The following is a 26,109-nucleotide window of genomic DNA, read 5'->3' as shown; positions in this document are numbered from 1 at the left end:
GCCGTGCCTCGAACACCTGTCCAAGAAGTACTGAAAAGCTTACTTTTTCTTCTTATTTTTTTTAATGTTTACAATCCTGTCTTCATATCCCATTTAAGATAATCTCTACCTTCCTTTCTCTGTGGGGAAAAAACAACTTACACAAGCAAAATGTGGGAACTTGATGTGTAATACAGGATGGAACACAGTGTGCCTTTGAAGCAACAGTTACATTATTACATACAGAAAATCATGGGTGGAAACCTTTAAAGAAAATAAAGTTTACTGTGAGAATCAACATCTGTGAAAAATGTAATTGGGTACAGCTGCATCAGAGTTTAAAACCAGATTTCTCATACTTAAGTTTTCAGCTGTCTCTGGCCCTTTCCATGCTGAAAATGCATCATATCCCCTAAATCATGCATTTGCTTGCCTTGCTTGAGCTACTTCACTATAAGGTCTGCTCCACTTACGTCACTAAGAGTTCTGCCTGTTATTTTCCTTTTAATATAAACCTGTCTCTGTGGCTAAAATGTAATGAGGCAGTGGACACAAGATTAATTCTTCTGATGCAGTGAACCTAATATTATTTAGAGACTTGGCAAAGTGAGCACATTTTTCTGTTGGAATCTCTAAATCCCTCAGAGATAAGCATATTCACATTCACTCTGCAGTTAGCTATGAAACTGCAAACATTTAGTTGTTGCCAAATAGATTGATAGGCTTTTGGCACTGAACTTCCTCAGAAATTCTGGCCTTAATTAGCTATTGCATTATTTGCATTACCAAAATAAAGATGCTTTCCTGCTCTTACTTAATCCCCTTTTCTTTTCATGTTTGCTCAGACATTTATTGGTGAGTAAAAATAAGTTATTTACTGATAAGAGATTAATCTTAAATAGTGACTGCAAGTCACTGTTCTCCTTAGTAGAAAATTAAGACCAATAATTTAAGTGTGGTTTAAGGTTATTGTACTAGTGTACTAGATACACAAAATAACTGTATTATCAAAATTGGTTGTCTAGTTTAAGAACAGAGAAATCTCTAAGCCATGTTTCAAGCTGTGATTTTAATTTAAACAATAGTTTTCTCTTTTAAGTTGGGCAAGCTTTAATTAAATAGCAAATTCCATTTTATAGGTAGGCAATGCATGTTCAAGTTGAACTTGTTCTTGTTTACAGTAGAAGACTGAACACTGTTTTCCTGAATGTGACACAAACAACTATTTTTGCAGCTGTATGTGGTTGGGATGAGATATGACACTTTAATTGTTATTAATTGATGCTTTTTCTTGGTAGTGCAAACAACTAGGGCAACTAGTAAATGAGCAGGGCAGCAAAATTGTCTCTCGTACCTTGCAAGTGATTGCTTCCAGGCAGGGCTTGCTGCAACATGTTGGCTGGCACAATGCAAACAGCTATGCTGTTGACCAGGCCAAAAATGTGATGCTAGTAAGAAACAAAGGCAAGCCCCTAATGAGGTAAGCCAGTAAGCAACTTCATTTTCAGCAGTATCGTGTAAGCCAAAGTGCTCCCTGCTTTTTTATGGGATTTACTGTGGGTTTGGCTTATCTGAAAATTGTGTCAGTTAGTTCAGGTTTCCAAACACATAAATGTGCTCTGGGTTTGGCATCCTGGCATTGACACCTTGCTGTTGTGTCCTTAATTTCACCCATCCTGATCTGCATCGTGGGTTCCTGGGTCTCTTGCCAGACAGACATGCTTTCACCTTTTAAAAACTTGCTTTACTTTGAGGTTTTCTCCATTGCTGTGCTGTTCTCTTTAGTACTTGGGTTCCATTGTGGAATACATGGTCTGGGGAAGGTATCTGGCAGATCTCTAAAGCAAAGGAGTCCTCCTACCCTGGTGAATACAGCATTGAATTTATTGGCAGGTGTTACTGGTCTTTTTCCTTCAGCAGTGGATGGGTGGGAGCACGTCAGCTGCATGGTCCTGATATATTATAAAATATGCTAAAATTCAAAGCTGTACAGACATCCTGTTTAAGACTTGTTGTATGTGTGTGTGAAGATTTGTTTCTCCAATTACACATCAGTCATCCCACTGGAAGCAATGAGTAATTATTTGCCCACGTGAGGTTTGTAGTTTTTTCTAGGTACCTCTTAAAAAGGGCAGAGGTATAGGCAGGTGCCTTGCAGAACAGTTGCGTGACTCACAGCAAAACTCAGTGCAGTGAGAACATGCCAATTGAATTGCTTCCGGCACTGTACTTGAACAAGCTGGTTGCTCCTTTTGTCTTCTCAGTGAGCTTTGCAACATAATTTAAGTGTCAATAATTGACTGCAGGCTTTATAATTAGGGATTATGAGGTAAATGTCTCTCCACCCAGAAAGAAGTGAAAAAAACATAACTATCAATATTACGATTGAAGGCAAAAGGTGCTTTTTCATTGTTGATTGCATTTGTTGGTTTCTTACCAGTTTCCAGCTATAAAATATTAGAGTAACCCAAATGATGAGCTAGTTTTGAAGGTTTGTATGAATTTTTATGAAAACATTGAATGCTCATCATGGTTGAAATGAACAAGTAGAGCCAGATTTTGCAAAGCACTTCTTGTCAGTATAAACATTTAGGTGAAGTAGCCAAACCCGTAGTGCAGCTCAACACCCATTTTTTCCCCCTTGCTTTGTAGCTTTCCAAACAGTCATGTTTACAGCACTGCTGAATTCTTTCTGCTGGTCTAGCTTTTGATGTAGGGGATCTTGGCAACAGCCAACTGTATTATTCATGGAAATTCACAGAATACATCCGACATTCCTGAAATGCAGAAGTACCTGTACTTTAGGGTTTTCTCCCTTCTTTCATAGCAATTGAGAAAGTAGACGTGACCATTTTTACTGAAAGAGGAGCTCGCAAATTGTTGCTTACTTACCAGTAAAACTTACTTATCTTTATTATGTGAACAGTTCCTGTTTACAGTGAAGACTATGTTGCTAAATAAATGACAACTTATAATGTTTCCCACTCTTACAAAGTAAGGCAGTGGCTGCATTCACATATGGCACCCCCAGCACTGCCTTTGCTCTCTAACATTCTAACAGTCAAGCTGTACATGCACTCGAGTTCTGTTTGTTTCCTTTTTCTATCATGATCTGCTTAATGTTATATTAAGAAATGAATGAGTACACGTCTAGTAATGGTGGATTGCAAACATGCATTCCACCCTGCATACCAGAAGGAGCATCAAGCCCACAAGCAAAACACAAGTGATAAAAGCACAATAGGCAACAAGTATGGGATGGAGTCCTTTGCATTCAAAAGAGACTCCTGCCTTGGTGTGGTTTTGGATCAAAACTAGAATATTATTCTGTGTAGCTGCAAAGCAAAAGAGAAATTAAGTAAGTGGGTAAGGACAGGGATCTGCTGAGAATGGCGATCCAGCACAAAATGTGAAGCTGTGGATGCTGTACAAGAATTACTATGTAATTTAAAAGTGGAATTGAAGGTGTGATTATTTTTTAATTATTATTACTTGATTGAATTTATTTTTAATGCTGGCAACTAAAGTGGTAGCTCTTGTAAAAATACTCTTCTGGAAGAAGGGGAATAGTCTTACACCTTGACTCAATGCTTGCTGTTGTCAGCATGAGCATACTGTATGTCCATACATGTGCAATATGCATAATAAAGGGGGGAATGTATTGATAGAACCTGTTGTGCTATAAAATAAATTGCTATTAACTGTGTCTAATAGTATTAATGGTGTACCAGATACCCTGCTGCTTAATAAGACAGGATAAAGAAGAATCAGCCACTGCTATTGACAGCTGGCATTGTTGCAGTGAAGTCAGTGCCTTCTGATTTTGAAGAGGGTGGAGAGCGAGTACCAGATCTCTTCTGGCCCTCACTCTGGTTTATAAATGTTGGCAGTTGAGTTTTTACAAAAAAAGGAAAACCTTCCACTGTAAAAAATTCTCCCCAACAATATTCTGGATCTTGCATAATAGAGGACTTGTTTTGTCTGTACTCCCCTCCAGACACATCAGGGTCCAGCAGGATGGGGGAGACCCAGTTCCAGGTCCTCAGAGGATACCAGCTGGCTGGAGAAGAGCAAGCAGCACCGCAGAGAGGAGTACAATAGCCAGCCCAAGAATGTGACCAGATATGGGGTGTACTGGTTTCTCTAGCAGCCTCTCCTGCTGCACCCTGTGCACAAATAGCTGTTGGGTGTGATGACCATGTGATGAGAAATCTTGTCTTTGCTGTCCTGGTCTTACCCTGACTGTTTGCTTGTTTCAGGTATGACGGCAAAAAAAGCAGAAGCCCTCTTCAATGACAGTAAGTGAGGGCTTTTTAAGCCTGGGAAATCTCTGATTGTTGTAGTTAGCATAAACAGTCTCTGAGCCTTTTTCTGGCCCTTAAAAGCTTTTTCTCATCCTCCTGTCTAATGAAGTGACCTTGTACTTCACATAGATGAGCTCTGTGTTTAGAAATCCTGCTCAGTCATAACAAAGCCTTTTTTATTAGTGTCTTCTGGGATATTTAGGAAGACTAGCTTGAAAACAGTGGTGGTGGTGTGAAAATCCCTTCTAGAAATAGTCTATACCCACTGTAGTTCTCTGGTTGGTTTTCTTGCAGTGAGATCTTCCTTATGTTAAAAATATCAGCAATTCTATGAGAAAATACAAACAATGAGAAAGGAGCAAGTGCTGAGGGATCTGTAGAAATTCCCAGTGTTGGGCAGACAGAGGAGACACACAGATCCTGCTGCATATGTGTCTATGGCATGCTTCTGCCTCCAGCAGTGCTGGTGTGGAAGGTAGAGGGTGCATCTTAAATGTAAACCGTGCTATCTAGGAAACAGGACTTAGCCAGTGAGGGCTGAGCACTGCAATGCTCAGGACACTTGTTTATTTACTACCCTGATTCACTTGTTGTTCATACCAATGAGAGCTTTTAGACTGTGTTGGCTTAACTGTGTATGTGGACATGCAGAGACTAAGCCATGCTTCTACACGAAAGCTAAGACATTTCAGATGACTCCTAGGTGTACATAGTAAAACCGAGTGAGCAGGGAGGTCTTCCAATAAATAAAGGAACTTAATTGCTTGGGCTAGTTGACTGCACTAATGTCAGGCACAGCAGCTAGCTGTAAATTGTAGTATAATGTGCCAAAAGGCAGAAGAGTCCTTATCACAGATTTGAGTGCATTTTATATATGAGCAGATTTTAGTTAGAAGCAATCTGTGTTATAAATAGAGTAAAACATCTACTTAAACAGAATGCTCCATCAAGTCTAATCCTGCCTGCAAAGGCCAGACACCCTGTCCTCCCTCTGATGTAAAGTATTAGAACTTCATCTTGGAGCAGTGACTGCAGAATCTGTTTCATATATATACTTATCTTGGATGCTATAGCATAGGAATTCATCTCCACCTTCCTACCTCTTATTTTCCTATACACACATTAAGGGATGAGATTTATACCTGAAGCAGCATGTTGTTCAATTGGTGCTTTAAGGATGGCAGCCTAGCAGAGACCTCTAAAACAGCCTGCAAGTGAGAAGACCTCTAATACAGGCTGCAAGTGTCCCAAAAGCCAGTAGAATTCGGCACATGCAGAAGAGTTTGGAATAATGGCTTTCTGTGTGCTCTCAGAAATTGGGAATATGTCATCTTCTTTAGCATGCATGAAGGAAGGTAGGACCATAAGGAAATGTATAGAAGTTACATCAGCCTGTGGTTATAATGAAAATGTTCTAGATTTTGAAATGGCTAGTAGCACGAAATGGTTCCTTATGGAAGTATAAGACACTATGATTGTCTTCTCAAAGTATTGCTGTAAAGGTTAAGTTGAGGTAGTTTTTTGTTTTAGAGATGTTTTTTAAGCTTTCAGGGAAGGAAGTCAGCTTGTTTGGAGATTTAATAGTCATAAAAAGCCATCTCTGCTTGTAAGTTGGGTTTCTTTTAACTCTGGAAATGTTTGATCAGTTCCTTATGAGCAGGCTGTAAAGTAACGGAAGATTAAATAACATCACTTTTTGCATCCATTTTAGGTGCTGGTGTTCTGGGGCACTGATGGAGCTGTGAGATTTTCCCTGTGTTTTGAACATTGACTGCTCAGGTGGTTGATAGGATTGTGCAGTTGTAGGACCAGTAACTACAGATTACCAATAGCTTTCAGGAGGGAAACATGCTAGTGCAGACAGTCTTACCAGTTATGGTATATTCTCCAGTGTTCCTTTCAAATGGGAAGTTATGGACAAGTAGTCATTTAACAGAGCAGACTCTACACTGAGCACACAAGCTTCTCAATATTGTATGACTTTTTTTTTTCCCCTCAAACTTAAGAACATCTTTCAACCTGCTCTGTTATTGCTGCTGCATTTGACTATAAGGTACTGTTGACATAACCTTGTGCAGATCCTAGCAGGAAGGGGCAGAGGTTACACTCTGTGTGGCTCCAGTGTTTCGCTTCTGAGGACTTCAAGGGCCCTGGGGCTGGCAGCTCTTCAGTGACGTATGTTTCTGCTTTGCCCCCTCTGAGCCACTGTCTTCGGGAGACAGGCAGTGCAATGGTTTGGATTGTGTTGTCACTACTCAAATAATTCTTAGCTCTGTCTCTTTTTCAATGGATTGGGATAGCCTTGTCTGTCAACTTTTCTAATGTCTAGCTGAAATCGGGGCCTGGATGAAAACTAGTGGGTCTTGGTCCAGGTAAGATGGATTTGAGGCTGTTTGGATGGGAGAAGAAGGCTGAAGCAGCTCTGCCCATTGAGGAAGCTTCTAAAGCTACAGGGGAGCTTAAGCTGCTCCTGAATATCCTGAGTTTAGTGGCTGAAACAATGGATATTTTAATTTTTCTCTGGGTTTGGAGGATAATACTTTTTGTCATGGCTGCACACTGTGCTAGAGGTATCATGCCTTTGTCATCTGTGGCTTGGATGTGATACTCTTTGCCTGAAGTGCCTCTCTCGGTCCAGTTGCAGACTGCCATTTGAGCAACGTGCAGTTGTCTGTTTCCATGTGACATCATTGTAATGTAATCTGCATGCATGTGTGGTAAAAACCCATGGCTTGCACTAATTCCACCTTAGATTTTGCCTTGTTCATGTTTTATCTTAATGCCAAATTTCCTGGGACATTAAGGTTGCCAGTCTCTGTATTTGGGAATTGTCCTGGGTGTGTGTGGTGAAGGTTTTGGTTCCTGATTTTGGCTGCTCACAGCTAAACCTGAATGGTTGACCACCATGGCTTTCCATAATAGTCCATTGTTCATTCAGGCTTCTAGCAGAACGGGTTGTGCATGAGGATCTCTGATCTGGGGGGCTGGTGGAAGGTATGGTTTCTTGCTTGTTGTTAACAGTTAGAGAACCTAGGCGCTGTGTAATTGCACGTATGTTTTCCACAGGCATATTTACTAAACAGAAGAACAGCTAACACACTCTTTCTCTTTTTTGACAGTCTGTGGGTTACGGCTGAATAGAACAGTCAAGTCAATGGCAAAATCAAAATCATTGAGAATAGTCGGTGGATTGTCTTCTGCAGAGACTGGGGACTGGCCGTGGCAAGCTAGTTTGCAATACAATAACATCCATCGCTGTGGTGCAACACTCATCAGCAACACGTGGCTTGTATCTGCAGCACACTGCTTCAGAGAGTAAGTTTAAGTCTTAGAGAGAATCTGCAGCAGAATGTGCTCCATGCGTATTAAGTTGTGTTGCTTTCCAGACTGCACCACTCCCCTGACTCCAGGGGAACAACCTTCTGCCTTGGAGGAAAAAAGTCAGGGTTAAGCAGACCCATCACTTGAATGTTTCAATGAGAGATTAAAGACTGACTCTTTGAAGCAGAACTGCCAACTATATGAGTGGAAATCAATAGCCAGGTAAACACTCCAGGAGGCCAGCGTGGATGAGCAAGAAGCTCCTAGAAAAGCTCAAACTGAAGAAGGAAGCATACAGAGGGTGGAAGCTAGGGCAGGTACCCTGGGAGGATTACAGAGAGGTTGTCTGAGCAGCTAGGGATCAGGTAAGGAGAGCCAAATTCCTGCTAGAATTAAACCTTGCCAGGCATGTAGAGAGCAATAAGAAAAACTTCTGTAAGTATGTTGGGGATAAAAGGACAACCAAGGAAAATGTCGGCCCTCCCCTGAAGGAAATGGGAGACCTAGCTACATGGGATATTGAGAACACTGAGGTTCTCAATGACTTCTTTGCCTCAGTCTTCTCTGGCAAGTGCTCCAGTCTCATCGCAAAGGCCACAGCAGGAGCACCTCTGCTATGAAGACAGGCTGAGAGAGTTGGGGATGTTCAGCCTGAAGAAGAGAAGGCTCTGAGGACACCTTATAATGAATGGCCTTCCAGTGCCTGAAGGGGTCACAGAAAAGCTGGGGAGGGGCTTGGGGTCACAGAAAAGCTGGGGAGGGGCTTTTCACCAGAGAGGGTAGTGATAGGACAAGGGGTAATGGTTTTAAACTGAAAGAGGGTAGATTTAGGTTAGACATCAGGAAGAAATTCTTCACCATGAGGGCAGTAAAGTGCTGGAATAGGTTGCCCAGGGAGGTTGTGGAAGCCCCCTCCCTGGAGGTGTTCAAGGCCAGGTTGGATGAGGCTTTGTGCAACCTGGTCTAGTGTGAGGTGTCCCTGCTTATAGCAGGGGGGTTGGAACCTGATGATCTTTTAGGTCCCTTCCAACCTTAACTATTCTAGAATTCTATTATTATATCCAAAAAGAGTAATGGAAATGAAGTTTTCTAGCAGAAGAGGTTTTTTTATTTTATTACACCTTATGGCCACAGAATGGCTGGATCAGTGACACGGAGCAGGGGAGGAGTGTGAGACCATGGTTCAGGAGGGAATGAAGGATTGCCCTCTTCTAGCAGCAGCCCACAATTACATGGGACTTAGTGTTATGGAAAGTGATGGATGCCTTAAGAGTCTAGTAGGGAGCTGGCTTGAAGAAGCTTTACAATAAAAGTGCTCACCAGGTTTAAGGTCCCGAACACTTATGTTTACAGCTAAATACTTACAGCACTCTTACCTTTTTCAGCATGAGTCACCCTCAGAAGTGGACTGCTACTTTTGGAGCTCTTTTGAAACCACCAAGCTCAAAACGATCAGTCAAAACTATTATTATTCATGAAAAGTACAGCTACCCAGAACATGATTATGACATTGCACTTGTGCAGCTCTCTAAACGCGTTGAGTTCACGAGCAGCATACACCGTGTTTGTCTGCCTGAGCCATCACAGACTCTTCTGTACAATTCTGATGCTATCATCACAGGCTGGGGAGCACTTACTAACGACGGTGAGTCCTGAGTCTACCAGGTGACCTCTATGTTATGTAAACAATGGCTCTGATCTGGTCCTGCATATAGCTACTTCTGTAGCTATCTGTTGTATGGCAGCAAGTCTCACGCTTTGTCTATAAGGTTTGTTTAGCTGTAAGCAGCAGTTTCTTGTTCTAAAATTAGACTGAACAAAGAGCTACAATCCACTGAATCAGAGAACAGGAAGAAGCTCCAGATAACTCTGTGGGCTTTCATGTAAATGTGGAGAGTGAGCTGCAGATAGTGACTCACCCAAGCTCATACTCTTAGCAGGTCACTCTAAGAGTAGATTTAGCAATTGAGTCAAGATGTCTTAATTTCTTGTCATCTGCCCAAATTGCTAAGTAATTTATATGCTGTGGTATTATATGGAACATGTGTAAAATATCTGGGTTTACACTTAAGGCACTACGGTATCATGCAATTGTTACTTATGTCTTAATGGTGCAGTTCCTAAGTAAGACTATGAGTATGTACATTTTTCCTAAAGACCTAACCTAGACAGATCAGTAAGGAAAACATCCATATTAAACTAAATCAAGCTGGTCCTCCATAAGAGAACATTAAATGTTCTTCCTATATCTAAATACTGCAAAATAATTCTGTTGATAAATACTCAGACTGTATTTTTCCTCAGGTCCAACTCCAAATGTTCTTCAGGAAGCAACAGTGAAACTTATCGACTCAAACACTTGCAACAGAAAAGAAGTGTATGATGGGGACATAACACCCAGGATGTTGTGTGCTGGATACTTGGAAGGAGGAGTAGATGCTTGTCAGGTAACCACAGCTGAAAATTAGCAATGTTTGCCTTTCAGCCTATAAGGTTTCCAGTTTAACTATGATTACCATGTCTTGCTATTCCAGTATCTGAATTCAGTCTTTGAAAGTGGTTAACGTCTTAAGGAAATATTGTCTAATTAGAAGACCAAGTTTCTGGTGAAATGCTGTTTGAAATGTTATTGACTAAAATAATTTGTTGAAAGGATAGTGATTATTGTAAAAAGAAAAAATAATTACTTCTTGCTTTCTTCTCTTATTGGACACACCTTCCTATCTATTGAGAAAATTATATCTTTCCTAATTTTTTTTTACCTGCTCTTCTTTCTCTAGGGGGACTCTGGGGGACCCCTGGTTGTTCCAGACACTAGACTGATGTGGTACCTCGTGGGAATAGTGAGCTGGGGAGACGAATGTGCTAAACCAAATAAACCCGGAGTTTACACACGAGTGACTTATTTCCGTGACTGGATTACCTCAAAAACTGACATTTAATTCCAAAATCAAAAAAGGATTTAGCTACATAGACTACGTGTAACTCATACGTGTCTGTAATTCTGAAAAGTTACTTTTTTTGGTATATATATTCCTATGTAGTTTTGGTGGAAGCAACCTTTGCCCACAACAAGGGCTACCTTTGCTGTCAGAGATCCTAGCCCCTTGTGAATTTATACTAAACATATGAGATTGCCTGCCTCATCTTTGAACCTTGAAACATTCTCACCAGAAATCATGAACTGACATAATTAAACTGACATTTGAAAGCTACCAATTTACCTGCTTTATAAATACAAACATTTTCCAGGAAAAACAAAACATATTTCTGCAGCCATGGCCTTGGTCTGAAGCTGAACTTTCTTCCTCCAGTGAAGCAAATGCTGTCACAACTGTGTTTCTAGAAAAGTGAACCCTTAATTATTATTCTTGTTAGAGACTATAACCTGCACAAAGTGCAGCCGAGACCCTGCTCACCCTTCTTGGTGGCTTTCATGCAGCTAACAGTGGATCACCAAAGACTGAGAGTAGGTCTTAGCTAAGGAAAAGGAGGATTTCTGTGCTTGCCATAATTTGGAGAGGAAAACAGAAGAATTTGATGATCTTCTTTTGAAGCGGATTTTTAACAGCAAATATTTTGTGAATTCTGTGAAGTTCAAATTACTTGAAAGCACTATTGTGGAAGTGCTTTATCAGAATACTGTGCTGCTACCTCTGCATCAGTTGCCTTCTAGATTACTCTATTCTACTCACACTATGCTTAAGACACAGAAACACAAGCTCTACCTAAATTTGTTTGTAGTAAGCGTGTCCCCATCAACAAACTCCCTTAAAGGAAACCTAGCATTTATATTTATGCTAAAGGGAGAATAAATATTCACCACAAATAAACTGGGAACTACCTTTTTAATTCAAGAAACTCTGTGCTTTTCCAAGGGCATGCAAGCTAGTGGAAAACAGCTCACTGCACAGAAAAAGCAATTAATGATACTGTCTTGCTTCACGGATGGATTAATCTCTGCTTTGAATGAATACGATCCTGTCTTATGAGGCTGAAGAGTAATTTCATATTCAAGAACAGTTCTGAGAAGAACTTCAGAGTAAATGCAATCCTTATACACTGATTAAGCACTTTTCTTACCTCTGTACATAACATATAATGGATTGCTGATGGAAGGAGGTCCAGTGACATGACTTTTACTGTCCCCTAGAGCCCAGACCTTCAATATGAGAATCCAAAATATCACTCCAGAACTGTCTCCTGCAGTCTTTGAATGGCCACCAAACTGGTTAGGCTGTGAATGCAGGACTCACCGGAGTCTCTGTGAGACATGAAAGAAGCTGCAAGCCCCACAGCTAAACCTACTACAGCTGAAAATTTCTCTGAAGCATCCTGCCTCCCCTTCTCCTCAGGACTGGGTCTCTCCTTAGCCTCCCTACTGTGCAAGCTCTCCAATAATCAGCACTCCTGGAATGAGATGCTCAGCAGTTCATGAAAACTCACACCCTGAATTACAAGTCTACATATGGATGGAAAAAGCCGATGTTTAACCTTGGTGGTGGTGAAGAGGATTGTCTAATTAATAGGCTCCTTCCAGTCTATCTTTTGAGTTTTAGTAAAAGATGAGCTACCATATCTCAGAAAGAAATCTATTGAAGATTTTGGATTACTTTTGGTTTTGAAACAGTTCATTCTGAGTTTCTATGTCCATTATAAAATGAGAAGAATCTTGGGACAGTTAGGAGGATAGTTAGATGCAGCAAATCTGTTTCCTTAATTTATTGATGAAGTTTGTAATTTATGCACTTTTGAGTTGCTGCTGTTTTTCAACTAAGAATTTACTCTGGGTCAGGTTCAGTTCAAAAATAGAAACTTTGTGGAGTTTTGAATTAGGTCACCTGGAAACACTGTTCTCTTCTAGTGTTCAGGTCTTTTTTTTGAAGGCATGATTTGGAAAAAAAACCAACATCTATTCTTTTGTGCCTCTTATTGCTTTGATAGTGAAAATCATTACAAGTGACTCAACTGATCAGCTACAGTTGAAAATAAACATTAGTTCACTTTCATGGATAGCTAAGACTTTTTTTTTTTTTTTTCCACTGAAATGTATCTTTTTGCATAGCAAATGGAGGGACAATAAGGAGGTGAGGCCTAGATTAGATACAACCCCTATAAACTGGTTCCTACCTCACACTGCAAGTGACATGTATATATAATACCTTCAAAATGAGAAAGGCAGCCTTTATTTCAGATTTTCTCATTACAGGCCAAACAGGCAAGAGGTGTGTGGGAGAATGTCTACCTTACTCAGGGAGTCCTGAGCCAGCCAGATGCACTTTTCACAATTTTTTTAGCAAACTGTCTGGCCTGGGTTTGTCTTATACTCCATGTCAGTGTTTTATTTATGAAGACTCTGTTTTCTGCCCTAGAATAAAAGAAAGAGAATCTTGCGTGATTAAAGAAAATATTTTTTAAAAACTTTTATTAAGTTAAGATTTAGCAAGGATTTAAGTGACATAAAGGGATTATGTTTCGTAAAATTAAATGTATTTAAAAACAACAACTCTTTTATTGTCTTTTTTTTGCTTAATAATAACCTAACTAAAAATTGATTCACAATAGACTCATTTTCCTTATTTTAATATAAGATTATTTTAAAACTGAACTTTCTGTTCATTCCCTATCTTAGGAATTGTTTAACAGTGGTTGGACCTTTACAGATGTTTCAGCAAAGACAAGGTGGGACATTTGCTTTTCTGAAGTACTCAAAGGTGGATTTCAGTTAAGCTAGTGCTATGCAAATTTGAGAATGGATCTGAAGCTTCATCAGAGAATCCACCACCTTCTGGTCTTGGAAAAGCTTACCCCTGTAACATGGCATTCCTGCAAATTGGCTGCTCCTCAGATTTCCCAGGCAGATTTAAAGCATCAAGAAACATGTTCCAAACTTCTGGTTATTCAAATTGGGCTGTTTGAGGCTTGCCCAATGGTAATTTTCAGCCTGGAGCAGAAGTAGAAAATAAATAAGAGGCTGTGATTGCTCAAGGCCTAATCACGTGAGCAGGTCTGGTTGAATAACATTAATCTGCAACTGGGATTCCTTATATAAGTAAAGCTTGTAGGAACTCCCAGTTCAGTATCTGCTGCTCCTCTTAACAAATTAGAAGAGCTGAGAGCCAGAAGTTATTATTTAACCCAATTAATATTTATCTGGGAAATGACAGCCTGCGCTAGAGATGCACGCACATGGAAAAGCTGTCTCTTCCTTTTGGAAATGCATTCATGCGCATGTCAGCATGGAATCAGCTTAGGTAATTGGTGTCCTTGTTTATCTGGATCAGGATTTTAAGACCATGGTTAATGTGGTTTCTAGGAAGGTGTCACTTGCTGGAGCAGCCTTAAGTGACACGATCCTTTGGTCCACCCCATTGGGAAGCTGGAGTCCTTTGAAAGATGCCAGCAGAGCACTCCTACACCACACATTGTGCCAACAAGAGGAGACAAGGCCCTGCCAACACCTGGCTCCTGGAAACCCACTGAAGGGGGTGTGTGTGTAATTTATGGTGATTTCTGCACTGGCCTCTGTGCTACACTGTGTTGTCTTCAGTACTTTCAAATAACACATTTTTAAGGAGGAAAATACATAGAGTTTTGTCTGCTGATTTCCTTATTAACTAAATAAATTGGGGAAATGAATGCAGCCCCCCCCCCCCCCGAAAAAATAAAATTCAATTTGGAGTCCACATTAAGAATGTGAAATCATGCCTGGAAATCAGGAAATTAAAAGACTGAAAGAAAAAAAATAATTAAAAGTGCAAATGGCTCAGATTTTCCCAGCAGATTGAAAGAAGATTTGCAGCTATATCAGCTTCAGCTCCTTTTAAAAATACTGGCTCTAAAGATATATTCAATACCTGCATGAAGAATGAATCTAGAGTAGTGCACATCACCTGAAGTCACAGGGGCATGAAAAGACTCAAAATCTAGAGATGGTGTCTTCCTCCTGACCACAGCAATGTACTGCTCATTGATTCAGCAAGCCAGTAAACTGACAGCCTCCCTTTGTGCTTTCTGCCAATTGCAAAAGCTGCAGCTCACTTTAAGATGGTACAAATCTGGAGTTTAGATTTCCTTTAGAATTAATCTATTTAACCAAATTCACAAAGATTTTAGGCTTATATATATATTTAAAATAAGAGGCTATAGGGAAAAAGAAAAGTCAAATGTTTCAAATTTTGCAGGCTTGGGGAATAAAAGAAAGACCCTTATGTTTTGGGTTATTTTGGTATAATCAACCTAGAAGGCTCCTGAGTACACCTCCTAATTAATGGATTTGGGAATCAGCTTCTTTAGCTTCTGGAGTAAATAGCATCAGCCCACTTTTATTTGCCAATTTATCTTAGAGTGCCCATGTTCACGGTTTCACTGATGGTCAGTCTTTGCTTAATTACCACTAAACTATTAGGTGAGAATTACCTGAATGTGGCTGTTTCTCTCTTTAGGCTAAAGGCTTTTCAGTATTCACTGTTACTATGCAAAATCTGTTTCATGTGAGATGACTGCATCTCAAAGTGACTGGTATCTTAAAAAACACAATAACCAGGACAGAAACATGGTACGCAGCAGATTTTTTAAAAATTATTGTTCACAGCATTTGACTGGCAAGTTCTTAAAAATAAGAATTGTTAGTGTAACCTCACAAAAACAAATCAGGTTCATTTTTATGGGAAGAAATCACAAAATTAAAGGCAAAAAATCCTGACAGAACTATAGCTGGGACTCCTATTAATCCTATTTATCGGATATATGCCCGGCTCATTGAAATTACTTTATTGAAATAATGGAAGTAATTTTAGTCTTGTTTTTTCTGATTTTTATGTATGATGTGAAAAAGCTACAGAGCGAATACCAGCCTTAAACATAAATTCCTTTACAGGTAAGAATTGCATTATTCATCCTGAAGAGCTGAACTACTTATTTTATTCCATCTTTCAGTCCAGCATTTTAGCCTTCTAGTGGCCTCTAGTGGTTCTTCGAAATTTGCCGACATCTGTCTAATTACTTCTGTCACAAAAAGCTGTAGCAGACAGGTACTCTCACCCTGATGAAAGCGCAGCCTGTGTCCAGCGGCTCTTCACGGCTAATTCACCACAAAAGCTGTGTGCCATGATGGGCCGAGGTGTGAATCCTGAGGAAGGTGTGGAGGCTTGCTAGGACTTGGTTCATTAGAGATAAATGCCAAAATAATGCATTGGGTGCCCACAAAGAGGTCAAAACTTGGGTGTTCTTGCCGTTACAAGTTCCTAACCCCCCCATCGAGGTAAGAAAAGCTTGCTTTTTTTTTGTTTGTTTGTTCTTATTCTTCCTGTGTACTGTAGGATACAGATAGATGTTTAGGGGTTCTTTTTGAAAGTCACAAATATTTTAAAATATAAGCTGGCTTATTCTGTGTACCCTGAGCGCCACGACATTTTTCAGCTGTTGCTTGTGCAGTAGCATGAACCCCTCCCTTTTTATCTATGATATATTATGAAGAAAGATTTGAACTCATCTCACCTGCCCCAATGATCAGGGACGATGAACGGGAAGGCCGGGTTTATGTGGGAGGGAGATCAAACCCTCTCACAAGGCTGCATACCAAGTTGGCAGGGGGGTTGGCCTAGATGATCTTTCCAGGTCCCTCCCAAGCCCTAAGATTCTGTGATTCCGTCATCTTTTGTGTTGGTTTTGACCACTGTTTCCCAAATCTGTGCTCCCCTACAGCCTTGGATTCTCTCTAGTATATCGGAACTTCACTCTCTAGGCCCGTTTCATGGAATGCTGCCTATTTGGGTAGGCAGCGCCTTGCCGGCGCTCCCCGCACGCTGCGGAGACAGTCACCTCCCCGCGCAAGGCTCGGGAGCTCTCTTAATCGGCTGAACCGGTAACTCTGGAACCTAATACGGACTCCTCAAACCCACTCTTTCTTTCTTTCTTTTAAACACAACGCTGGGTTACTTCCCCGCCCCCCGAGGGGCCGCCGCCATGTCGCGCCGCGCCAGCCCGGCCCGCGGCGGCGCAGCCCCGGCCCCGGCCCCGGCCCCGGCCCCGGCCCGGGCCGTGCGGAGGCGGGGCGGGCTCGGCCCGGCCCCGCGTGTGGCGCAGGCGGGGAAGCGCCGCGGCACCGGCGCTGCCGTTTCCCGCCCCCTTCCTGCCTCGTCCCCCGGTGCCGCCGGCAGCGCTCGGGCCTGGATCGCGACGCCAGGCCGCCGCGGTGGTGAGGGCCGGGGAGCGGCCGAGGAGCGGGGCTCCTGCGGCGGGAGGAGGCCGAGGAGGAGGCCGGCCCGGCGGGTTCGGTTCGCGGCGCCGCAGGAGCAGCCCGACAGCCGGGGCGCCGAGGGCGGGGGCTGCGGCCGGTCTGGCTCTGCTGGGACGCGAGGCGGGTTGGTTTGGACGCCGGCCGGTTCCTCGCTGTAGACCCGCGGTGTCCTTTTCCTCCCATTAGCCCCGCTGAGCAGTTCTCTCTCTCCCTCTGTCTCCACCGACGGGCCGGGGAGCCTGCGCTGACTGAGATACGCCTCTGAAAACCCTGGGGAGGTGGGATGAACCCAGGCCTCCGCGGCATCCCAGCCTGCTGAACAGCAAGTAATTTATACTCCTTCAGCCTGGCCTGACTTGGAGGTAAGAAACACTGTGAAACTGGCCCACTGCTACAGCTCCTGTGCCTTTGCTGCCCTTCCGAGCATCTTAGTCCTTGGTAACACGTAGGGTCTTCTTGCTTTGTCCCTGGTTTGTGTCCTGCAGCTAAAATATGAAGGACTTTCCTTACAGAGTTAAAATAGAGGCCTGACATTAAAGCTGATAGTGTTGGCTTTTAAAAGCAGACAGCCGAGTGTATAAACGTAGAGCATCTGGTACGAACTAGTACATAATATTAGAGTGGCTTCCTCCCCCCCTTTACATGCCTTTCTTTGAACAGATTCAATACTGGTGGAACTAAAATGAGAAATGCAACTTGGATGCAGGAATATATTAACAAAACTTTGTCCAGAGCCACTTGGCAGTAGTACCACCAAGCCCTCTTCTGGAAGGAGGCGTTTTGCTGTACCCAACGGGTACACTGATAGCAGCTCAGTGCTATAACAAAGAGTTACAGAGGAGAACTGGAAATTGATAATTATATTGGAAAATCCACTATCAAACGGGTCTGGGTGATGTGGGTAGAGAAGGATCTCTCGTGGGTTGATTGCACAGTCTCATTTACAAAAGGCTGTTAGGGAGGGCATAGTGATTGAGAGGGCTGTCAGCAACCGCAGCGGAGGAAGCTGGGTGTTTTTAGGCAGTAGTGGATCATCTTCCTCACCTTAGTACCACAGTCTGTTTATGTTGGGTAGTCCCAGAGTGCCTGTGCTGTTTGTGGAGGGTGATTGTGAAAGAGTGGAACTGCTCAGGGATGTTGCTCTGGGCCACTAGGAGATACTGCTGGCTTGCTTTGAGGGGAGCTTCCAGTCTTGTGTCCCAGGCAGTGACTGAAATGAAGGCTTTTATCTGAGCAAAGGCTGAAGCCCATGACTCTGAGATGAGTTGTGTTGCTGTCTGGCTTGAGGCCTGGGTCCTAGGATGATCTACCAATATTGGCATTCCTTGTCTTCAGCTCTTGTGTAAGGGCACAGGAGCTGAACTGAAGTCACTGGTGGTGTAAATTGTGATGGATGAGCTTAAAAGAATCAAAAGGACAGCTTTCAGGTCAGAACATTATAGGCTGAGAGTTGTGACAGGCTGCAGGTGCCACACTTCAGAAATGTTAAAATACTTCACAAAACCATCTGAACAGTAAATGGGAGTTAACCTTTGGGCAGGATTGCCTCAAAATCTGTTTTAGGGTATATTTGTGATCTCAGAGAAAATGCTCCATAGTATGTTTGGACCTTTTCAGTCTCTTAGGAGAAAGAGTTGTCAGCTATGTCTAGTTTCCAAGACAGTGTGAATGAAGTTGATATGTTTACCTTCCTGGTAGTGATGGGAACTTATGTTCTGCATCAAACATGGGGTCTGGTTTGCTCATCCTGTATTTGGTGGCAGTCACTTACCAGGTCCAGGAACCAACAACTCTGAGCTTGCATAACTCAGAAACAACTTGCCCAGTGGCAGTTTGTTCCTAATCCTAGTGCACTGTTATCACTAAGGTAAGTTAATAATGAAAAAGTCTTTGCTAATGACTGAAGGCCACAGTAGCACAGATTATTCTTAAAATCCTATTGAACCATTTGACTCGATGTCTTAGTTAATGTTGCATTCATTCACATTTTTGGATATTGATAGCTAAAACAGTAACTTGTTTCCTGAGAATTTTCAAATAACATAGAAATAGTGCAGCATAAATAACTATTGCTAGTCATTCAGGGATCTCCTATCTTCTCTTAAAAAAAAAAAAAAGCACCATGAGGTAGATGGTGGTGATAAAAAATTATTATAAAAGAAGTTAAACAGCTTGAAGCTGTTACTATAAAATTAAATTGTACTTTTAGTAATTGTCTAACTGTGGCAAATACAAGAAGTCTTGCATCTTCTCAGTGGGCAGATTAATATGTATATGTGTATTTTGAAATAATTTATTGAAGGTTTGGGGGCTCTTGTCTTCTGGTCCCTGTGTATTTTAATTGCCTAGATGCTGGGGTGTTCTATAGGCTTCTTAATGTTCAAAGTGATTCCTGTGTAACATCACTTTTTATATTTTTCAGTTCTTGAACAGAGGAATTGAGTGGGGCAGGGAGGGGAGCAAACTGTGAGATTACATCTGATGTAACCAGATTGGTTTTTGTAACCCTTCCAGTGTAAACAAATCACATTGCATCATGGCGGCGGACTCCATGGAAATTGATGATGCTTTGTATAGGTAAGAATATAATTTTTAAGCACTGCTCATGACTTTTCAGCAATATTTATATTGTGAAAGACAAGGCTTGAAAACACGATCTACTGTCTGCTGCCTGTTAGGTGAAGATGTGCATACTTGTGTTGCTGTATCCCTCTTTTTGTAAGGCAGAAACCCCTGAAAGTTCAGCAAGTGAAATAGAATCCACTTCTTGAAAAGTTAGCATGAGAACTGGTTGAACTGAAGATACAGTCTCTTTTTCTATAGAACTGTTCCTTTATTAGCCTCATAACAGGTGTTTTCTGACCATTATTAGTATTTGACCAGTAAAAAGAGTTGTGTAAAGTTCTAGTAGTGTCAATAATGTGTGCTTTTTGGAAATCAGGAATAATAATATTCCATTATGAATTTGCTCATTCCCATTTTACAGAGTAGATATTCTCTTTCCTTTTATTCCTCATCTTCTTTCACTGTCTTCTTTTCAGCTTCCTCTTCATCTTTATGTAATTTATCTCATTCATAATTTCATTTATTTTTCAGTCTTTACTTCTCTGTCCTCATGAACATCATCAGTGTTTCTGTTATTCTCCAGGCTTCAGGGTGTTGTTGTGTTTTGTTTTTCCCTAGGTTTAAAAAACAAATTATTTTAATCATTATTTTTGTTTTAATTTGTTTGTTGGAAGTAGCTTGAGATTGCTTGGCATGGCAATAGTTCAGAGAGCCTGTACTGGAACAAATGATATCTCTGGAAAGATGCGGTGTGATGAAAAGCTGAACAAATGAGGCTTCTTTTTAATTCAGTTCAATGCTTCCTGTGTTGTATGTGTCATTTTACTTTCTGGCACTAGTCTTATGAAAGTCATAGTTTTCTTTGGTGGAAAAGGTGGTATTTAGAATGGTTTAATTGTATAGTTGGGAGACCAAGAGTCTTCAGAGCTCAGGATCTGACTATGAAAGCTGCTGCACCCTCTGGTTGGAAGATGTCTGATAATAAATTCTTTGGCTTGCTTGTGTCTGCAGTAGTTAACTCCAAAAGCCCACTCTCCTGAATGGGTTTTACACTGATTAAAAATTGGAAGCTATTTCTCTCAGCTAAAATCAGTCACTGAAAAGTTCTGTCCTAAACGTATTTCACTATTTGGATTGTGAGTGCATACATGAGGTTTGATGTGCATTATTTCCTAAAGCACTGTCCAGCTCAGATATGTGCATGTTACCGCCTCAGTTGCTTGTTAAATAGAGGGCTGTACATGTGTCACCAGTGACACACTTGTCTGCAGAACCTGGAATTGTCAAGTAGAAACTGTTTGGGATGATAGAATAACCAGAAGTTTTTGAGTTTGGTGGTTTGTTTGTTTGTTTGTTTTTAAATGACTAGGAATTTTTTACTTGCTTTCATATACTCTTGGCTTTATTTGTATCTTGCTTTCATCTGAATTTATCTTTGCTGCAGTCGTCAGAGGTATGTTCTTGGAGACATTGCAATGCAGAAGATGGCTCAGTCCCATGTATTCCTGAGTGGTATGGGTGGTCTTGGTGTGGAAATTGGTAAGTTAGGTAACATTTATTTAAGCAGACACAAGTGTATGCCAGCATACTGTCCCAGAGTACTTGTAAAGCTTAATATATATATAATAAGCATGTCTGAAGTATCCGAGGGCATTTATATGTGTGCATGATGCAGATGAGTAACATAGCAGATGCAGGAAAGATTCTGGACTTTTCTTTAGTAAGCTTTTTAGTAGAATAACATTTCAAATTTTACTTTAAAATGAGCTACCGTGCACCAGATCACTTTACCTGAAATCTCAAGTCTTGAGTGAAGGTTGAGGGTGGATAATCCAAGTTATTGCTTTAGGCATCAATATCAATGAATGTAATAAAGGAACAGCTACAGCCTGTACAGTGTGAGAGGTAGGAGGGCATATGCAATTTGGTGAAAAATAAGTAACTGCCCTGGTGCAAGAGACTCCGTAACAATTTCTGTTACTCTTTATGAGCAAGACTTGTCTTGGCCTGTTCTTACCAGAGTTAATTCCATTTCAGTTGGCTTTAATGGCACTCTGCACCAGATGCCAGAACAGAGTCATGGGGTTTTGCAGTTTGTTATCATTAGTGTCTCTGTAATTATACTTGTGGGATGAACAGCTGACAAATGACAAATGTAGAGGGCCTTTTTAGCCTTTCTCATGTTCTTCTGCTTTCAGAGGTGCTGTAGAATGCTTGAGCCAAATGTATAAGAGAACAAACCCTTAAGCTGTGAAGTTCTTAGCAATGACAAACTGTTATTGTCCACCTACATAATTGTCCAATTACAGATTTGCAAGATATTTGCAACAGTCTCTCTCTTTTTTTTTTTTTTTTCCAGCTAAAAATATAATTCTGGCTGGGGTAAAGGTATGTAAAACAGTTCTGCTGTTGGTTATTCTTGGGTGAGCAGGAGATAACTACTTTCTAGCTAATCTTAAGTTTCTGAAACTTGTCTTTCAGTAGAAGGATTACAAAACATTTGAGGACCTTTCAGTGAAAACTTGTAATAATCTAGATGTTCTCGTGGTATAGTCTGAGTCTCATGTTAATGTCCACTGCACTCTTGAAGTAACTCATTTTAGCCAGCTGCTGATGAGACACTGGATCCTTTTGTACAAAAGGTGGTCTCTCCTAAATGGAGTGGTATAAAATCTAAAGCCAAACTATTTAAAATACGTTATCCTATTCTGTCATCCATCAGAATGCTTTTTGTGTAGATTTTAGAATGGATGCATGTTTTAATCCAGCAACGGCTGCTGGGATTAATTGTATTGGAGATAAGCCTTTTAAAACTGTTTATTCCAATCAAAAATAACTTCGTTGACAATTTTGGGAGTCCATTAATTTACAGATTGCAATGGTTCTTTAATTGCAGTATGGCAAAAATGATCCTCAGTATTTCAATGGTTTTCATCATTGCAAGCTGGGATGAAAATGCTTAATGAACTGCATATTCCTGATGTGTTTCTGTCTCTCAAACAGAAAGAGTTTTCTTGGAAAAAGAGCTGGAGGCACTTGTTCTTATGCATGGTACAACTAAACTTTCTGCAGTATGACACATACTATGTACATTACTCCAGTCATTGCTTTTTGCCCAACTTTTGTAGGCTCTTACAGTTCATGACACCAAGCAGTGCACGAAATGGGATTTGGGGATCAACTTCTTTATCCATGAAGATGATATTACCAGTCAAAGGAACAGGTTGGTGAAGTCTTTGGAGTGAGGGAGGACTGAACTTGACTAGGAGTAACAGTTTCAGCAGCAGCAAAAATAACAGCTCATTGTCCAAGAGCTGCTATTATGTGTCAAATACTTGTTAAACCCTTCCTCTGGAGGTACTGGCTTGGAGTACAGTGCCTAGGTAGATAGTGGGGGAAGTTTAGGTTGGGCCTGGAGTTCTGTCTCAGTCAAACATCTCACTTCTCACAGCTGGGAGTAATGTAAATTTATTAGTGCGGGCCAGGGTATGTTTCTTCCTTGAGTTCTCTCAGCCATCTGTGTGACTCTAGAAAACAGCCATGGCACCAGCCCACCAGTGAATCCTGTTGTATATTGGACAGAGCTGTTTTCTTCAGAGCTGCTAGGAATTTGAGTGTAAATATATGAGTTGGTGATTTTTTTTCCAGGTGACTTCCTGAGGGACTATTGTAGGGTACGGGAGGGAACTGGGAATGTTTAGTTTGGAGAAGAGGAGGCTGAGAGGAGACCACGTTGCCCTCTACAATTACCTGAAAGGAGGTTGTAGGGAGGTGGGTGTTGGCCTCTTCCCCCAAGTGAATAGTGACAGGACCAGAGGAAGTGGCCTGAAGTTGCAGCAGGGGAGGTTTAGACTGGATATTAGGAGGAATTTCTATACTGAAAGAGTCATCAGGCACTGGAACAGTCTGCCCAAGGAGGTGGTGTCATCACCATACTTGGAGGTATTCAAGAAATGTGTATATGTGGCACTTAAAGGCATGCTCTAGTGGCCGAGATTGTAGGGGTTTTTTTGTGGGTGTTGTGTGGTTTGTTTGTGTGTGTTTGGAATTTTTTTTTTGTGTTGGTGGTTGGACTTCGTTATCTCAGAGGTCCTTTCCAACCATGACAGTTCTGTGATTCTGTGAAAATACAATTTTGTGTAAGCATAAAATACATGAACGTAACTGTTCTTCCAGGGCTGAGGCCACACTTCATCGCATTGCAGAGCTCAATCCATATGTCCATGTAGCAGCATCAACTGTGCCACTAGATGAAACCACAGATCTGTCTTTTCTAAAGCAGTACCAGGTATGTCACTCTTAAAGCAGTTGTATGTGGTATTTTGCTCAGAGCAAACAATATGATTTTTTTTTCATATAAGTAAATAAAACAAAAACGAACTTTAAAGTACATTTTGAGATGCTGTAAAGAAATAACTAGGGCTGGCATGTAGGCTAATGAAATGGTTGTGCATGTTTTTTTGCAAGGCTGAAATAGTGGGTTTGTGTTCCTAGCATTTTCTTATTACATTTATGGACTTTACTGTGACGATAAATAGCTAAGTGAGATTGCCATACGATATTTTTTTTGTTGTTCAAAAGTGAAATTGACTTATTTTGTAGCTACATAGCATAGATGTTTTTCATCTATTTTGTGGGTTCTATTCCAGGCAGTAGAAGTTCAGGCTATATAATTAGAATTATCTTTTATATATGTGTGCATCTAATGAAACGTGAGCTCCTCTGTGGTGGAAGGAGGATTTTTTCAGTTGTTCAGTCAGCTGTCACCTGCCTGTGTCTGTGGCTCAGTCTGACTTGAAAACTTTTACTGTGTAGCTGTCAGTTATACCCAAGCTCACTAGGTTTCTGAATGTCCCAGTTATAATAATCCATGTATAACTGAGTGGGACGCAGTGTTTATGCCTTGTAACCCAGTATTATTCTAAACTTTTAAAGAATGCTTGCAGAATTTGTATGACTGCAGTTTGACGAGCAGCAGAACTTGTGTGGACTTCTTAGTGGACGCTGATGAGGATCATTTATGTTTGCTTTGCTAACTTCAATATTAAAGTTCAAGATCTAAATTTTCTCTGAAATAATTGTTTTCATAAGTATTCTAATTAGGGTTTGAGTTTTACCACTGCAGTAAAAAAAACAACACAACAAAACAGAAAGAAGTGTGAATTTGCTATTCATCCTCTTGCTTACCTTATTTCCAGAACTTGTGGACCAGTAACCTATCTGTTCTAATGTGTAATGAGAAAACTGTCTCAAGACTGCTTTCTCAGCTAGGTGTGGGGGAAAGCAATCAGGACACTTGAGTAATTTACTGTTAGTACTACTTGTTTCCATAGCCTGTTGATTGCTTTTGGTGTCTTAAATTTATTCCTGTTCTTGTTCAGTGTGTCATATTGACAGAAGTAAGTCTGTTGCTGCAGAAGAAGATTAATGACTTCTGTCATGCTCAGCAGCCACCTATTAAGGTAATAGAAAAATTAAATACATGAGTAATTTGTACAGTGAGCAACATGTTCTATTCCAAAATGGAGACAGCTGGTTATGAGGGATGTATGTAGTTCTTTGTGGACAGCTGTTGTTGGAGCAGTGTGAGTTTTGGGAGCAAACTGCTGCTACCTTGTACATGTGTCTGGTGTTACCTAGATACCAGCCCAGAAAAAATTTTCACCATCACCTCATAGTAGTTCTTAAAGAACATGCTAAAACTGAATGTAAAAGAAATTACTGTACTCCACTGCATATTGGTGTGATTCCTGGTTTTTGCACAGAGGTTCTGAAATGCTTGTGCAGGTTCAAAGTCTTTCATGAATGCTGTGCTATATAGTCAGTGTCCTGGGTGCACGTGACACCTTTCCACCACAGAAGTTAAATCTGCTGGCCTTGGACAAGATTGAATGTAAAAGGTCATTCCTCTGCCTTGTGCTGTGTTAGGGATGCTCATGATTTTTATGTTCTCTCATAGTTCATCAGTGCAGATGTATATGGAGTATGTTCACGTTTGTTTTGTGACTTTGGTGATGAATTTGAAGTGCTGGATACAACAGGAGAGGAGCCAAAGGAGATCTTCATTTCAAATATAACACAAGTAAGGCACAGAAGTCATTGTGCTGCTTTAATTTTTTTATAATGACTCGTTACTGGCTATGTGACCAATCAGAGTATTTCACTTCAGCAGCTTGCTAAGCAGTTGAAAGTTGACAGTATAGCAGAAGCAAATAAAGGTTCTTAATTCTTGTCTCGGCCAAAACCAGTCAGTGATAGCGTGCTAGCATTGTAAAGCCTACTTATGCCTCCTGGGCATTACTTACAAGATAACATCATATCAGACTTTTTTTTTTTTTGAGAGAAAAAGAAACGAGATGTAAGAGAGACGAGGACATAACTTTGGTGTGGGAGTAGGTTAAGTCTTCCAAACAAGCCCTGACAATAGGAATGAATTTGAGGTGTCCTTTTTAAGGAGGTCACATGGAAGGGAAGCATGGAGTAAAAAGGACCATTAATAAAACTTTATTTCTTAATTTCTGTGAAGATTTCTTTGATGTATAGTCTATTTTTGGTTTGGACAAAGGAGATACATTTACTACTACTTAAGACAGAACAATCAATTTGACACCTAAGAACTAACACGTGCAGTTTGCTGACAGGCTGAGAACTGTAAAAGGTAAAAATGAAAAAGTCTGTGTTATGAAAAGACTGTTAAAC

General features: G+C 40.9%; 2 protein-coding genes across 6 annotated transcripts in view; both read left to right on the top strand.

Moving 5' to 3' along the window:
* Positions 1-10,546, top strand: part of LOC127384278 (transmembrane protease serine 11E-like) — a 40,836-nt gene extending 30,290 nt beyond the window's left edge. Inside the window, exons 6-10 of the mRNA XM_051618410.1 lie at positions 4,239-4,277; positions 7,403-7,598; positions 8,990-9,249; positions 9,909-10,051; positions 10,385-10,546. Coding sequence (XP_051474370.1) covers positions 4,239-4,277; positions 7,403-7,598; positions 8,990-9,249; positions 9,909-10,051; positions 10,385-10,546 — 800 coding nt within the window. The remainder of the gene's footprint in view (positions 1-4,238; positions 4,278-7,402; positions 7,599-8,989; positions 9,250-9,908; positions 10,052-10,384) is intronic.
* A 5,847-nt stretch (positions 10,547-16,393) lies between these two features.
* Positions 16,394-26,109, top strand: part of UBA6 (ubiquitin like modifier activating enzyme 6) — a 30,169-nt gene continuing 20,453 nt past the window's right edge. The window contains exons 1-9 of one of the 5 annotated variants that reach the window (XM_051617928.1): positions 16,394-16,470; positions 17,032-17,207; positions 19,360-19,422; positions 20,855-20,949; positions 21,770-21,798; positions 22,539-22,633; positions 23,587-23,698; positions 24,792-24,872; positions 25,370-25,492. In XM_051617928.1, the coding sequence (XP_051473888.1) occupies positions 19,382-19,422; positions 20,855-20,949; positions 21,770-21,798; positions 22,539-22,633; positions 23,587-23,698; positions 24,792-24,872; positions 25,370-25,492 (576 nt within the window). In that variant the 5' untranslated portion in view covers positions 16,394-16,470; positions 17,032-17,207; positions 19,360-19,381. Of the gene's footprint in view, positions 16,471-16,694; positions 16,804-17,031; positions 17,208-19,359; positions 19,423-20,854; positions 20,950-21,769; positions 21,799-22,538; positions 22,634-23,586; positions 23,699-24,791; positions 24,873-25,369; positions 25,493-26,109 lie in introns of those variants that run through there. The other 4 variants (XM_051617931.1, XM_051617930.1, XM_051617927.1 and 1 more) reach the window with 4 other exon arrangements.

Source organism: Apus apus, chromosome 4, assembly GCF_020740795.1.
Source record: "Apus apus isolate bApuApu2 chromosome 4, bApuApu2.pri.cur, whole genome shotgun sequence".
NCBI lineage: Eukaryota > Metazoa > Chordata > Aves > Apodiformes > Apodidae > Apus > Apus apus.
Note: the sequence above shows the minus strand (reverse complement) of the source record. Positions and strands in the feature narration are given on the sequence as shown.